The sequence below is a fragment of the Astyanax mexicanus genome, chromosome 14 (assembly GCF_023375975.1).
Source record: "Astyanax mexicanus isolate ESR-SI-001 chromosome 14, AstMex3_surface, whole genome shotgun sequence".
Taxonomy (NCBI): Eukaryota; Metazoa; Chordata; class Actinopteri; order Characiformes; family Acestrorhamphidae; genus Astyanax; species Astyanax mexicanus.
This window is the reverse complement of record NC_064421.1, coordinates 46375119-46390244: the sequence shown is the minus strand read 5'-3', so window position 1 is coordinate 46390244 and position 15126 is coordinate 46375119. Positions and strand designations below refer to the sequence as shown.

The 15126-nt window shown below is 37.3% G+C and overlaps 1 protein-coding gene across 1 annotated transcript in view; it reads left to right on the top strand.

Moving 5' to 3' along the window:
* eif2ak4 (eukaryotic translation initiation factor 2 alpha kinase 4) overlaps positions 1-15126 on the top strand; it is a 49217-nt gene that overhangs the window by 29968 nt on the left and 4123 nt on the right. Inside the window, exons 29-37 of the mRNA XM_022672596.2 lie at positions 484-618; positions 1476-1583; positions 1712-1840; positions 7774-7860; positions 8457-8575; positions 8683-8741; positions 11281-11384; positions 12709-12777; positions 13737-13781. Of these exons, the coding sequence (XP_022528317.2) occupies positions 484-618; positions 1476-1583; positions 1712-1840; positions 7774-7860; positions 8457-8575; positions 8683-8741; positions 11281-11384; positions 12709-12777; positions 13737-13781 (855 nt within the window). The remainder of the gene's footprint in view (positions 1-483; positions 619-1475; positions 1584-1711; positions 1841-7773; positions 7861-8456; positions 8576-8682; positions 8742-11280; positions 11385-12708; positions 12778-13736; positions 13782-15126) is intronic.

Genomic DNA, 15126 nt, shown 5'->3' with positions numbered 1-15126 from the left:
TTACCAAATTAAAAACCTCTGGAATATAATCAAGAGGAAGATGGATGATCACAAGCCATAAAACCTAGCTAAACTGCATAAAGTTATCCAAAAGCAGTCTGTAAGACTGGTGGAGGGGAACATGATGCCAAGATGCATGAAAAAAACTGTGATTAAAAACCAGAGTTATTCCACCAAATATTGATTATTTCTGAACTCTTAAAACTTTATGAATATGAACTTGTTTTCTTTGCATTATTTGAGGTCTGAAAGCTCTGCATCTTTTTTGTTATTTCAGCCATTTCTCATTTTCTGGAAATAAATGCTCTAAATGACAATATTTTTATTTGGAAAAATCAGCAAAATCAGATTTCTGGACTGTTATTCTGAATGAAGTCTGGACACTTTTAAAACTTTTATTTTTTGAGCTACTTTAACTCTATATATTTCTCAAATCTATCTCATAAATACTGTGAGCTGATCTTGATATTTGATTGGTTGCAGGTGGTGGTGAACCTGGGGCTGGTCTATAAGGTGCAGCACCACTGTGGAGTCATCTTCCAGTTTGTGGCCTTCATTAAGAAACGCAAGCGCACTGTGCCTGATATAGTGGCAGCAGGAGGACGATATGACCACCTGGTATCTACCTCTATATCTATATCTCTCTCTCTATCTCTCTATCTCTCTCTCTCTCTCTCTCTCTCTCTCTCTCTCTCTCTATCTGTCTCTCGCACACAGTAAACAGTAACACTTATCAGTCAACCTTTCTTTTTACCTGAAAGTACATTGAGGGTAACCCTTATTTTAAAATTGATTTTAATCATCTTAAATTAAAAAAATAAAACTGCATTAACAAATTAGGATTAAGATCTAATTAGAAAAGGAGAAATATTTAAATACAGTGGCTTGCAAAAGTATTTATACCTCTTCATTTTTTTCCTCTCCTTTTTTTTTTTTTTTTAACCTTACCTCCACAAACTAAAAATCTCAATGAAATATATATAAATGTATATAATATATAATATATATAATATTATAATAATATATAATATAATAAATTATATTATTAATTAAATTATAATAAATATAATATATTGCTGCTTATAATCCGGCTAAGCACTAGCTCTTTCATTGTTTAGAGGTGAGTATTATCGGCCTGTAGCCTGCTGCTAACCCCGGGTAGCGCTAGCCGTTAGCTGCTAATGCTAATGCTGCTACGCCCAGCCTTACTGTAAATAAGCAAAAGCACTTTACTCACCCAAATAAACAGTTTTTAGGAACGAAATCTGTGTAGATTAACATCCAGTGCTCATTTGACTTTAAAAATATATATTTGTTTACTTTACCTGCTTAATTAGATGGAAAATATGGCAACACCCCTGTTCCTTACTAGTGCTTCTGAAAGAATGTTCAAACACTTCCATAAACACACTCCTAAACCTTGTGGAAAGGGTCATAATTGATTTTTGGATTTTATTTTTTTCTGTCCTGCTCAGATTGTGCAGTTCCGTGCCCCAGCAGCCACTGCTCCCGTGCCTTCAGCTGTGGGGGCCAGCATAGCTCTGGATAAAATCTGTACCGCTGTGGCAGCAATGGAAGAACCGGTGAGACAGAAACGTCTATTTTACTGACTTTTTTAAAATTATTTTTTTGGTTTATTGTTTCTATACCTCATATCCTGCAAACCAAATTTTATAATGAACAGTCTGTATTAATTTCTTCATTTTAACAGCCTCTTATTAGCTCCTGCGATGTGCTAGTGGTACCTGTAGGCCACACCTCACTGGGCAGGGCCATTACTGCTACTCAGAAGCTGTGGACGGCTGGAGTGTCGGCGGATTTGGTCTACGATTTGTCACAGGTCAGTAGTAAGAGTTTACACACTTATGTACTGTATTTCTTTTAGGTTAGGGTTAATCTTTTTAAAAATCATCAGTGCGCCTTATAATCCTTATAAACTAGTATAAATTCTATCAGTCAGGAATTAAGGAGCAGTAAAGCCACTCTACTGAAAACAGCTTTATACAGGAGTTTCAGTTTAGTTCTCCAGCATCGAGACCGGAGCAGTATTAACATTAGCCGCTAGCCACGCTAAGTGAAATCTAGCTCTTTTTACCAATTCTGAGGTGAGTATTATCGGCCTGTAGCCTGCTGATAATCCCAGCTAGCACTGCTGGAACAAAATTAGCATTAGCCACTAACCGTGCTAAGCACTAGCTCTTTCACCGTTCAGAGGTGAGTATATCGGACTGCAGCCTGCACATTTACCGTGTTAAAACAAGCTAGCAGTTTTACAACACCGCTAGCATTTAGCGGATAATGTTAATGCTTCAAAGACTCGTTCTCATGTAAACAAACTCATGCGCCCAATGGGTATTATCGGCGTTGGCAAAAATTATTGTGGTTAAAAAAAATCATGCGATTAGTCGATTACATAGTTCTCGCGACATGCCTATTAGTTGACAAAGAAATGTATAATCGACAAACTTAAATAATCAATATTGTCGATTATATTGACTAATCGTTGCAGTCCTACATGCAGTGCTATAGGGAAGGAGATCTAGATCTAGAGCTGTGGAGACGTGTTCTCTGTTGTGACTGATCATTCAGACTGTGGTTAATGAGTGTGAGTTTGGCAGTACTTATTATACTTGTGCAAAGTGTAAAGTTTGGTGGAGGGGGGATTATGGTGTGCAGGTGTTTTTCAGGAGTTGGGCTCAGACCATTAGTTTTAGACAAAGGAAATCTTAATGCATCAATTAATGCTATAAAGCTTTTGTGCTTAGGGAACCCAAATGGCTAGTGCTGGTGTTGTGCCGAATTCAGCACCCCTGCCAGGAAAAGCACCCTCTCTCGGGAGCGTGAGCGTACGTCTTCTTGGCTTTAACTTTTTTTTAGAAAATGGCCCAATACCCAAAATGCTGTTATAAGCTACTAAAGCTACACTGTCTCCTAAGAAATAATGAATAAAAGTAATAATAATAATGGCAACATAGTAGTGCCAAAATCTGCACCCCCACCATGAAAAGCACCCTCTCTCAGCAGCACGTACGCACCGTCTTCTTGATAAAAGTGCTTTAACTTTACTTAGGAATACGCTGCCAGAGGGCACAACACCGACCCTGACCGCACATGCTTTCGTTTTTTTTTCTTTTTTTTTTTTAGTGTATGTATTTACTTGGTGTAAAGTGGTTGTGTAGTTGTCTTCTATGTTCTTTTAGTAGTATTTTGTCTACACCCTGATAGTTCTTTACTGTTGCCTTGACACCGGCACATCCACAGTGCTGTCTGATCAGCGCCAAGGAGGTTTACGTCAATATTATACACACACACACTAACACACACACACACACACACTCAGGCAAATGCTTGCCATGCACTAAGCTTTTTACAATACTGGAGCCTTATTTATTTCACAGTGCCGTCTCTCCCCCCACATCCTACCCGTCACTGTCCAAATCATTTTTTTCATATTCTGTTATACTTAGTTTTATTTCTATTCCCCAATTAGGGTTTCTTTTTTTTTATTAAATCTCCTTCTGTGGATCTTGGCCTGGCTCTGAACCTCATGTTGCCCAGCTCCGTATCCTGAGCCCAAAATCAACAATGGCTCCATTGTCTTTGATTCTCATCATCCGCTTGACTGGAAGGTGCTGAAATATTGGTCCGAAATCTGACAAATGACCATAGCTCACTTTTAATACGCATACGACTGAGATTTCACCACTACTTTTATTTGAGGAGAAAAATGCAATTGAAATAATTTTATTTGTTGCCAGTAAAACTGCAAAACGTCGCTGTCCTATGAAAAACACTTATCTCCGTTTTTGTTGATTTTTTGTCGACTACATAAATTGAACTGTGCCAAAATTTCTCGATGAATGGACCAATAGAAACTCTTCAAAATGACCCGAAATAAACTCTTTTTACATTGACTTCCATTATAAGGTTACACGTTTTTTTCTCTCTACTGTAAGGTTGCTGTGGAGATTGAAGATAAGTCTTTTTCATTGGACAGCGATGATAAGCATATTATAAGCATATTATAAGCATGTTATATTGTTTATGTAAATGTGCATCTTGTTAATTTTTTTTTGAAGAAGACACAGAAAAACGTTTCATCCTGCGCAAAGCGCATTGTGATGGATGTTGGTATCTTGCACCCCATCAACAGTCTATTTTTATGCATTGCATACGCGTCTTTAACATAATGTCGTAGTTTATGAATAAATCTACACTAATGGGTGTGGTGATCTGGAGGTGAGGTTTGCTCAGATAAATATCTTCCTTGTTTCTATGTTAGTGGCAGGACATACAGGTGCACCACTGATTGATTAAAACCCTGACAGCAGTGAACAGTCAGCTGCCAAATCCTATCTTAGCCATGCATGAGCGCTGTGGCTGTTGAGAGTACTTAGCTCGTGTACAACCCCAAATATGGACACATTGCAGCACGAATCCAGCTTCCTCGCTGCCTTGCTGTTAAGATACAAATGCGCAAAAGTCCGAGCGCAACTGGCTCTTAAATAGAATGACAAGTCACAACAAGATTTGTTTGTGGACGATATATTGTGCCAGAAATTATTGCTGATATAATGATAACAGAATAGCATAAAAAAGCGATGTACACTTTTTAAAGACAACGAAATTTGAATTAATCATTTATTATAAATTAGTTTAGGAATTATATACTTATTTCTTCACCTACTTCAGTCCACACAGTGTGTATGGAGTCACAACTATAGAAGCATGACTGGCTAAAATACTGTTCACTGTTATATATGTGAACAAACATACAAATAAACACAATAGACGATATCACGATAATTAAAAATGAAAAAATGAGGTCATGTTTATTTATTGTGCGATTAACCGATATTGCAATTATTGTGACAGGCCTAGCAGTGTGCAAATTGACCAGTGCGCTATAGATCACTAAAATAAGGCCCCATATGCTTTTCTTCTATCTCTACTACACTCAAAAAATTGGATACACATACTCAATAATATTTGTTCTTTATTTGTATTATTTAATACATTAACATTAATATCAAAGACATGCACAGTTATGTAGTAGACCAAAAAAAGGGTTTGACACTCACTCATTCATTCACTCTTTTTGCTGATTAACCTGCTTTATCTTAAATTGATTGACAGCCCTAAATATAACAAGATTTTACACAAAATTGTTATGAAGTTCCTCCTAGTGCTATACTGTCTGCTTCACCAGAGTTACACAGTGCAGTTATCAGTGTGCCAGGAATGGAGCAGTAGCAGTGATAGAGATGCTCTGGGTTAAGTTTAGGTTATATTCAGTACATTTTTAACAGATGAAAACGCTCATCTTCACAGTTAGAGAGAGGTTCCGGATGAAGTCACAGGTTTGGAGCGTGATCCTGACGGGAGCTGGACGGGTGAAAGTGTTTGCTCTGAGCGAGGCTGTGTGTGTTGTTTAGGCTTGTTGACAGCCGCTGTCAGGGTCACTGAGTGCAGAGCGATGTTTACTGCGCAGTGAGACAGCCGTCTGCTGCACGCTCACATAAACCTGCCCCCAGGCTCTCACTGATCAATGTACACACCTCCTCTCGCTCACCTCCACAAACATCCATATGAACAGTTCCTCAGGAATCTCAAAGTCAAAGTCAAAGTGGTTTTTATTGTCATTTCAGCTATATACAGAGTACACAGTGAAACAAAACAACGTTCCTCCAGGGACCATGGTGCACATAAACACAGTGTAGACAGAACAATAGTGCAACAGTACAAAAGTGCAGACAGACAATACAACACAATACAGACAAAGAATAATAAATAACAAGACAGTGTGCAAATTATGCAGTGTGCAAAAAAGACCAGGTGAGGTAGTAATTACCTCTATTACACAGTGTGCAATAGAGTCCAGTGAGGTAGTAGGGTTTTTAGTGCTTTTCATTTTCTGGGGTAAGTGGGGTAAGAGTGTGTGTGCATGTACAGAAAAACCATCAGTTCAGTCTCTGCAGTTAAGGAGTCTGATGGCTTGGGGGTAGAAGCTGTTGCAGAATCTGGTCGTGCTGGACCGGATGCTGCGGTACCTTCTTCCCGAAGGCAGGAGGGAGAACAGTTCGTGTGACGGATGAGTGGGGTCATTCACAATGCTGGTTGCTTTGCGGATGCTGCGGGTGGTGTAAATGTCCGTGATGGAGGGGAGAGAGACGCCGATCTGCCGAATCTGCTGACGTGATGCAGCAGCGGCAAAACAGCAGACGTGTCTTTCAGAACGTGTGTGTTTCTGCTCATCACTACTGTCTCTCTCTCTTCGTCTTTATCTTCCCTTCTCTCTCTTATTATCTCTCTCGTTTTGCTTATCCTTAAACCCACACTTTCACAATACAGTAGGCATGTGCGATATGCAGCTCTGGAAATAAATAAGAAACCACTTAAAACTGATGAGTTTCTTTGATTTTACCAAATTAAAAAAACCTCTGGAATATAATCAAGAGGAAGATGGAAGATCACAAACCATCAAACCACCAAACTGAACTGCTGGAATTTTTGCCCCAGGAGTAAAGCAGCATAAAGTTATCCAAAAGCAGTGTGTAAGACTGGTGGAGGAGGAGAACATGATGTCAAGATGCATGAAAACTGTGATTAAAAACTAACCAGGGTTATTCAACCAAATATGGATTTTTGATCTCTTAAAACGTTAATATTGTCGCTGTCCTATAAAAAACACTTTTCTCCATTTTTGTCGATTTTTAGTTTACTACATAATTTGAACAAACTGTCCCTCACACTGTGCCAAAATGTCTTGATGAATGCACCAATAGAAACTCTTCTAAATTACCTGAAATAAACTCTTTTTACATTGACTTCCATTGAAAGTTTACAAGGTTGTTTCTCTCTCCTGTAAAGTTGCTGTTTTGGAAAGTTGAAAGTTGTAAAGTTGAAGTGTTTTTCATTGGACAGCGACGATATGATCATGTTTTCTTTGCATTATTTGCGGTCTGAAACCTCTGAATCTTTTTTGTTATTTCAGCCATTTCTTCTTTTCTGTAAATAAATGCTCTAAATGACAATATTTTTATTTGGAATTTGGGAGAAATGTTGTCTGTAGTTTATAGAATAAAACAACAATGTTCATTTTACTCAAATATAAACCTGTAAAAAGCAAAATCAGAGAAACTTTTTTTTTTCCACAGCTGTATTTTGGTAATATATTAAGTAAGTATTTATAAAAAAAAACATTTAAGGTGTGCAGATTAGTACAATAAAATACTTTTACAAACATATTTTTTAAAAAACATATTGTTTATGGCTGTCATTGACAGAATTCCAGAAATTATCGAGATATTTTATTGGGTTTTTTTCTTTCTTTTATTTATTTATTTTTATTAAGAAACTTTTTTCCTTTTTCCTTTATTAAAAAAGGTATATGTATATTGTGTCAAAGGTTCATGGAAAATGGACCAATAGAATTACTCCAAAATTACTTACAATAATAAAAAAAAAACTTTTTACTTTTTGGACATACACCTCTCAAACATATATGCATATATAAATCTAACTGATTTTTTATGGTTGTTTTTTCTTTTTTCTTTAAATATTTGTTTTATATAATGGCCAGAGTTGTTTTAAGTAGTTAAATAAATCCACTCTAATTTCTAATTCTGCATTGTATACTGTAAATTACTTTAATTAAATTTGTGTGTGTGTGTGTGTGTGTGTGTGTGTGTGTGTGTGTGTGTGTGTTTAAGGCAGTGCACATGGCCTTGCTGGTTTTGGACGTGAAGATGATGGTTCTTGTTTGTGTTTCAGTCTCAGGAGACGCTGATGGAACAGTGCAGACTTGCAGGAATTACCTTCATGGTTCTTGTCTCTGATAAAGAGGGCAGCTATTTTAAGGTGAGCTTTAAGAAGCACAGCTGTTTTTCTGTGCTAAAGTTACACTGTTTGCCCTTTTATAGCCTTATGTGGCCATTCAGTATCAGGCTTTTAACATTGTAAACATGCTGTGAGAATACTGAAGGAAATATTAAATATTATAATTTAATAATGTTATTACAGTATTTTTTGCACTTTTTGCAAAATCCTCAGTGCGTATTTTAATCCGGTGCTCCTTTTGTATGAATTTGACCATTTTTTCCCAAATTTATAAGGCCATTTACCCAACCCACTCAATAGGACCCCTATCACTAGTAATGTCCCAACACCAGGAGGGTGAAGACTAACACACGCCTCCTCCGATACATGTGAAGTCAGACTCGCAGCAACTCGGTTCTGATACATCAGCTCACAGACGCAGCCTTGTGCTGATCCACATCACCCTAGAACTGATGATTGGAAAGAGGTCAATTGCGCTCTCTCAGGGCTCCAGCAGCCGATGGCAAGCTGCATGACTGGCATTCGAACCAGCGATCTCCCAATCATAGTGAAAAATGTGTTTCACTGATTTAATTGATCTGTAATGTGCTTTCTTCTCTGTTATTCTGCTGCTTTAGGTGAAAACCTTTGAGAAGGACCGCCAGCTGGAAAAGAGGATTCCTGATTCGGAGCTGGTGGATCACATCATTCAGAAATTAATTTCATCCAGGACCAAACTCTCTGAAGAAAGAGGCCGGTAAGCGGCACTGCTCTTTTATTTATTTATTATTTATTTTATTTTTTTTTAAATACAACCATCACTATATAACTCTGAACATGGATAATCTGATTTATTTCCTCTAGAGAGATATCAGAGGGAACTTCTCTCCAGAATCCCAAAGGATCATTGCTGGTTAACTCAGGTATTACATTTTGTTTATGACCTTTGACCTTTGTTGTTTTGTTGTATCTTGTTTCTATGTTAGCGGCAGGAAATACAGGTGCGCCACTGATTGATTAAAACCCTGACAGCAGTCAATAGGCAGCTGCCCAATCAGACACAGCCTTGTGCTGATGGACATCACCCTTGGAGAGCATGACCAATTGTGCTCTCTCAGGGCTCCTGACTGGGATTCAAACTGGCGATCTCCCGATCATAGTGGCAGCGCTTTAGACCGCTGGACCACTCGGCGCCATTCTACTTTCTTAAACCTATGATCTAAACAAGATGAGCTGTTCTGCAGTCATGACAACGCACCATTTAATGCCTTTGATATTAGAATATAATCTCTTTTATACACCGTTGTGCAGTTACACCCCTTTAAATAAATAGATTTTTCCATTATTAATGCTTTGGAAGGTGTAGGTGCTGTTATTGATGCATCAACTGATTTTCGTCATCGTGTTACTCGATTAACCATTAGTGAAGTTTATATGTTTAAAAACAAAAAATATCATTTACTAGAACTGATCGATCAAAACGGGCCTCAGTTTAATACTTAAAGCAGTTGTTTCTATTGTATTGATCACAGCAGATATTAAAAATCTCTTTGGCTCAGACGTAGTTTACACAGCTGAGAAGTTTAAGTGCTGACATCACAACAAGGGGATATATTGTGTGGGATTTGGTGGGGCTTTTATCATTTATTCCTCTAGATTTTGCAGTTTCTTTTTTGTTTTACTTTTTTTTATTTTTCTTTAGAAAACAAGGATCTCCAAAACACTAACTTTACAGGAGAGAGAAATTAAAAAAAACTTCTAAACTTTCAATGGAAGTCAATGTAAAAATAGTTGTTTTTAGGTCATTTTGAAGCATTTCTATTCGGTCCGTTTGTCTGTTCAACTTATGTAGTAAACTAAAAATCGACAAAAATGAAGATACTTGTTTTTCATTGGACAGAGTTTTAGAACACCTCCACTTTATTTTTTTCTTTTAAGCTCTTCAATTCCGTTTCAGTTTCGGTAAATAGAAATGGTACAAAATCCAGTGTACAAAGTGGAAAACAAATAAACTAAAAACTGTAAAAAATTATTGTAGTGTTAAAAAAAAACACAATACTTATATATTTATCGATTGTTTAAAATGGGAGGGAGTGTTAACTAGGGTTGGGCAATATTATATCGTATACAATATATCGTGACACAGAAATATCATGATATTAAAAATCCATATCGTGATAATAGGGCTGTTCTGTCTTAAAAGTAGTCTATTATTATTTACTGTGAAGCTTTAGGTGTATTTATTGTATAATTAATGTTTTAGTTTGCAGTTTAAATGCATGCACTGAATATTCTGCAATATTATTTGCTGCATTATATTAATATTTTATGCTATATTATTTATTTTGCCACATTATGATTATTCTGTTATACTATTATACTATATTCCTATTATATTATATATTATTATATATTCCTCATATTTTATTTTTCCTATATCGCCAAGTATATCGTTATCACAAAAATACCCTGAAATATCGTGATATTATTTTAGAGCCATATCGCCCACCCCTAGTGTTAACCAATGAATGTTAAGTAGCATAATAAATAATAAATAAACTGAGTTTTGGAAAGTGATAAAAAAAATGCAATTTAGAAAGTCTTTGTCTGTAGTAAGCAAAGCAGCATTTACACACTTACAGCACATTTACACTTTCACCACCATAATAACTAGAAAAAGACACAGATAATACACAGAGAACTCTGTAACTATTAAAAGTATAAAAGTCTTTTCTTTATAGAAATTACTGATGAAGCCATAGAGCGGTGAGTACTGTTTCCTACAGCTTCCTTAAAAACTCTTGGAAACTGGAGAAAAAAACTGCTACAGGAAGAGTCACGTCTGGCTGACCCACATGGAAACAGCAGCTTTAGCCTTTAGCTCAGATTAACATGATTAAGGGAGAAGAACTGCAGTAATTTTTAAGTCATTTTTAAGACGAGAAAATTAGAAAAAAGCACTTTAAAAATTAGGTGTCCTAAAGCGTTTTGATTATATATATATTTTTTTGTGTTTTTTGTGTTTTTTTTTTTTTTTACTTTCAAGTAGCTCCTCAAATTGTTAAAATAACCAATCAGAATTTATGATCCTCTGTTCGGTGGTTTTTGCAGTGGTGTGATGAAACCCTGCACTACTGGGCATCTTTTTTTTTCTCTACAAATTATCTTATATTCTTATGAAAGTTCTGTTTCCTCTCACGTCCTCTTCTCATGTTTCAGTAAGACTTTTATTAACTTATTTCCCAAAAACACAAAGACTACAGAGTGTTTTAACTCCAGAGAGGGTGAAGATAGTGTTACATTTCACACTAACGCTGGCTGATCTTCTATTCTGGACATGATGATTCAGTTAGTTACGTAAGAAGTTCAGGACAAAAAGCAAATTGAACGTGTTGTTTTTGATCAGTAGTTTGGCAGGGTTTGAAATCTTGTATGATGGTGTGTTTTTTTTGGTTGTTTCAGGATCTTCAGAGCAGCATGGAGGCAGCGCTGCTATGAGCATGAATGTAAACCTGGTTACGCCGGACAAGGTTTCAGCCAGCACCCGGCGGCGCTATGAGACGCAGGTCTGTACGGCTGCTTTTGTTTTATAGATTGCATAAAGGTAATATGCTACAGATTTTTTTTTTATCAGCTTCACTGAGCATATAGAAGCTCTTTGTAGTTCTATAATAACAGATTGTAGTTCTGTATCTGTTTTTCGGCATAGTTTATTATCCTTCATGTAGCGTTTCGGCACGAGAAAACACTATAGAGGAGAATACACACTCACACAAATGCTCACACGACACATATTATCAGCATGGATTTATATTAAAAATGTTAGCACATCATTAGCCAATCAGAATTCAAACATTAATAAATGCGCATTTTAAACCAGGCAAATGTTTATCAATTGCAGTTCACGTTGCAAATGCATTCATTAGTATTTAGAAATGTGATACCAACTTAGTTTCTGAAAATGTGTTTTACGTTATGAAGTGTTACCGTATTAGCTTTTAGCTTTATTCAGGCTTTCTCTAAAGTTTAACAGTCATTTCATGATCTAACAAGAGGGCAGAAAGAGGTTAGACTCTCTATAAACAGCTCTGGTGTGTTTTAGACTCTTGGTTCTCTTTCTCTGGGATTCCATTGGCTGTATGTAGCCGCTGCTCTTGACTCCCAGTCCCCGACTGAGTCAGATATTAAACATGTTGAATATTTGCCAGGCGTCTGCGACTGGTCTGCGATCGGTTCGTGCTGGCTCGGCGAGTGATCCCTGATTTGCCTCCGAACAAAAAAAAAGTTTTTGTCAGCAATCAATGAAAAAAAAAAAAAAAAAAAAACTGTCAGCAATTAAAAAACTGGGCTAAAGTGGTGTACTGTGAACCTGTCTGTCATTAGTGTGTGTTATACAGGTAGACCTGGATCAGAAACGGCAGTGCTGCTGGAGTTTTTAAACACTGTGTCCACACACTGTGTTTACTCTTAGACACTACTACTTCTTACCATAGAAGAACAGGGTAACAATAAGAAGGAAAATAAATTAAAATAAAGTGTCAATAGAAACAGATACAGGACTACAGTCTGCAATGATAAAACTACAAAAAACTGTTCATATAGGCACTTATAGGAAAAATACACAACCTGTCCCTCATCCCAAACGTACAGCACCAGTTATAAGTTTATAACTGACGATGCTTGTGCGCCACTGGCCTGACTGAGGCTCGAGTGAAGCTCTGCTGGACTCTGTGGGCTCGGTTCCTGCTGTCTGTAGCTGAGAGCCAACTGTAGTTAACCGCTACTCACCGAGCCGTAGTGCACGCACAGATAATACTCCTCTGTTTTCCTCTGACGTTCATAGTGATCATGGGAGTTACTGTTCCTTTCTCTTTCCTCTTCTTCTTCCAGATCCAAACCAGATTGCAGAATCTTGGTAGCAATTTGCAGAACAAGAGTAATGACATAGAGGTTCTGGCTGTAAGTGTTTTTTTTTCTTTTCTTCTCTGTTTTTTTAGCACACAGAACAGGCCAATCAGAACCCTGTTTGTTTTGCATGCGCTTCATGAATATGCACACGAGGGGAGTGCTTTTCTCTCCCTCTCTCTGTCATTTACACACACGATTAGGCAAAAATGCGGCCACTTCCGGGAGACTTGGGATGTCTTAATACAGTAATCCACTCTGTGTGTCCAATAAAATGCAGAAAAAATAATAATAATTTGGGCAAATATATAAATTCCTGTGAATAAGCAGCAAAAAAGCAAAAAATGTTTATTCATTTATTTATAAATGTATTTTTTTAAAGGAAGTTTTAAGGTGTTTTATATAATCAAGACATTGCGTTTAAGCGATGTATAGCAGTATTTTAAAATTATAGACAATGTGTGAGATTTTTACATTTCTTACATTAATTAATTATTTTATTTACGTTTAAATATTCTCAAAAAAAAAAATCGTAAGCGTCTTAAGAAGAACAAGCACGATTAATCGCAGTTAATCACACGGAATTGTGTCATGATTAGTCTGATTAATGATTGACGCCACTGCTAATAAGTGATTAGCAGCAGACCTAGTTCCACATGTGTTATTAACTCATCACGTCTTCCACATAGAGCAGAATTAATCAGGAGTTATGATCTGTTTTCTTTGATGACGTAACGCATGTGGAATTTAGAAATGGGTTTAATCATCAGACTGAAGTCTGTCTATAGTCTGGACTCACTGGAAACTGGCAGGCTGTGGTGTAATTGTTGTCTCAGCAGCAGTGATGCTGGGACACGCTGTGGAAACTTCCTGTAGGTCCTGGTACAGCGTGTTTATGTGTGTGTGTGTGTGTGTGTTGTGATGGAGGTGTGTGTGTTAGTTGTATACACAGTGCTTGTTTAGATAAGGATCCATTGTGTTGTGAAAGTAACCGCGTTTCCCTTCACTCCCAGGTGGACCTGCAGAAGGAAACCCTCATCAACTTCCTGTCCCTGGAGGTACGTCGCTGCTATGATGAGCTGTTGCGAGTAAATAAATGGCATTCCAGGCTGAAGGAGAGGGAAATCCTTTACAGACACACAAACAGGGGGAAATGAGGGAGGTGGGCGGGGCTGCGGATCCTGTCTGGAGCTCGAAGTATGAAGGAAACGGTTCTAACTGTTCTTTCTTATCGTGAGGGGGAACCCCTCTTTCCTTCTCACTGTACTTCAGTCATATTTCCATTTCCATTCTTTTTCTCAGCAGCAGAAATGAATGAAGCACTTGAGAATAAGGAAATGGACAGAGTTTGTCTGGCTTCCAGAGCTGGGCGGTGGAGTTCAGTCCCCCGGTCTTTGTTTAAATAAGAGAAAAACACAGCAATTATGCAGCGCAAAGAAATCTAAATCCAGATGAGAAATGAAAATGACGCAGACTGACGTCGAGCAGCCAGTGAACGAATGAATAGATGGTTTGTCCACAAACGCACATCACAGCAGGGCCTCGGAAAAAGTGTTAAGAGAAACGCACTCTCTGCGGGTTTGAGGCAAAAAAACAATTCACAATGCTTTAACCTGTATAGACTTCAGGGAACCACTGAGCTCTCAGTGTGACTAATTTGGCACAGCTCAGGCCTCCAACTGCCAGAGTTGTAGAATTCTGTTAAATATACAGTTCCATACACGAAGATGATCTTTTTCCCCCCGTGTAATACAATGTATATGTCATTTTTTACCAGTGATGGTATAGTTACTTTAAAAAAGTAATCTGATTACTGATAACTGATCACCCCTGTAAAAAGTAACTTAGTTTGTTATGGATTACTTGATTCTAAAAGAAACTAAATTACTTTTAAGTTACTTTTAAGTTACAACCGCCTTAACATAACACTTTTGCCAAAACTCACTTTATTGGAAGCTTGTCTCCAAGCTATTGATCATCTTAAGCGTTATCTGGGGATTAGTTTCTCAGGGGACGTCTGAAAAAAAAAAATCACACTTCTACTCAGTGATAAAACTCCTCAATCTAGACTGCAATTAAAAAAAAAAAAAAAAAAAAAAAAAAAAAACAGGAGGACCAGTGATTTTTTTTTTTTTTTTTTGGCTTTCTCGGTCACATGACATTGCGGCGTTCAGTAGCTCCTCCATTTCCACTTGCTGTTGTGTTTTTACGTGGATCTCCGTGGAAACTCGTGCCCAAAGTGTAATTACGGTGGGCAGCAGTGGAAAAATAGCTATTTTATTAAATGCGAGGAGACAAAACTTAGAGATGTGCGTCCGGACGAGACTACAATTACCGGAAAGACCACGAAAAAAGCTAAAAGCTAAAAACAGTAGATAATTCAGCCTGTAATTTTCTCAGAGG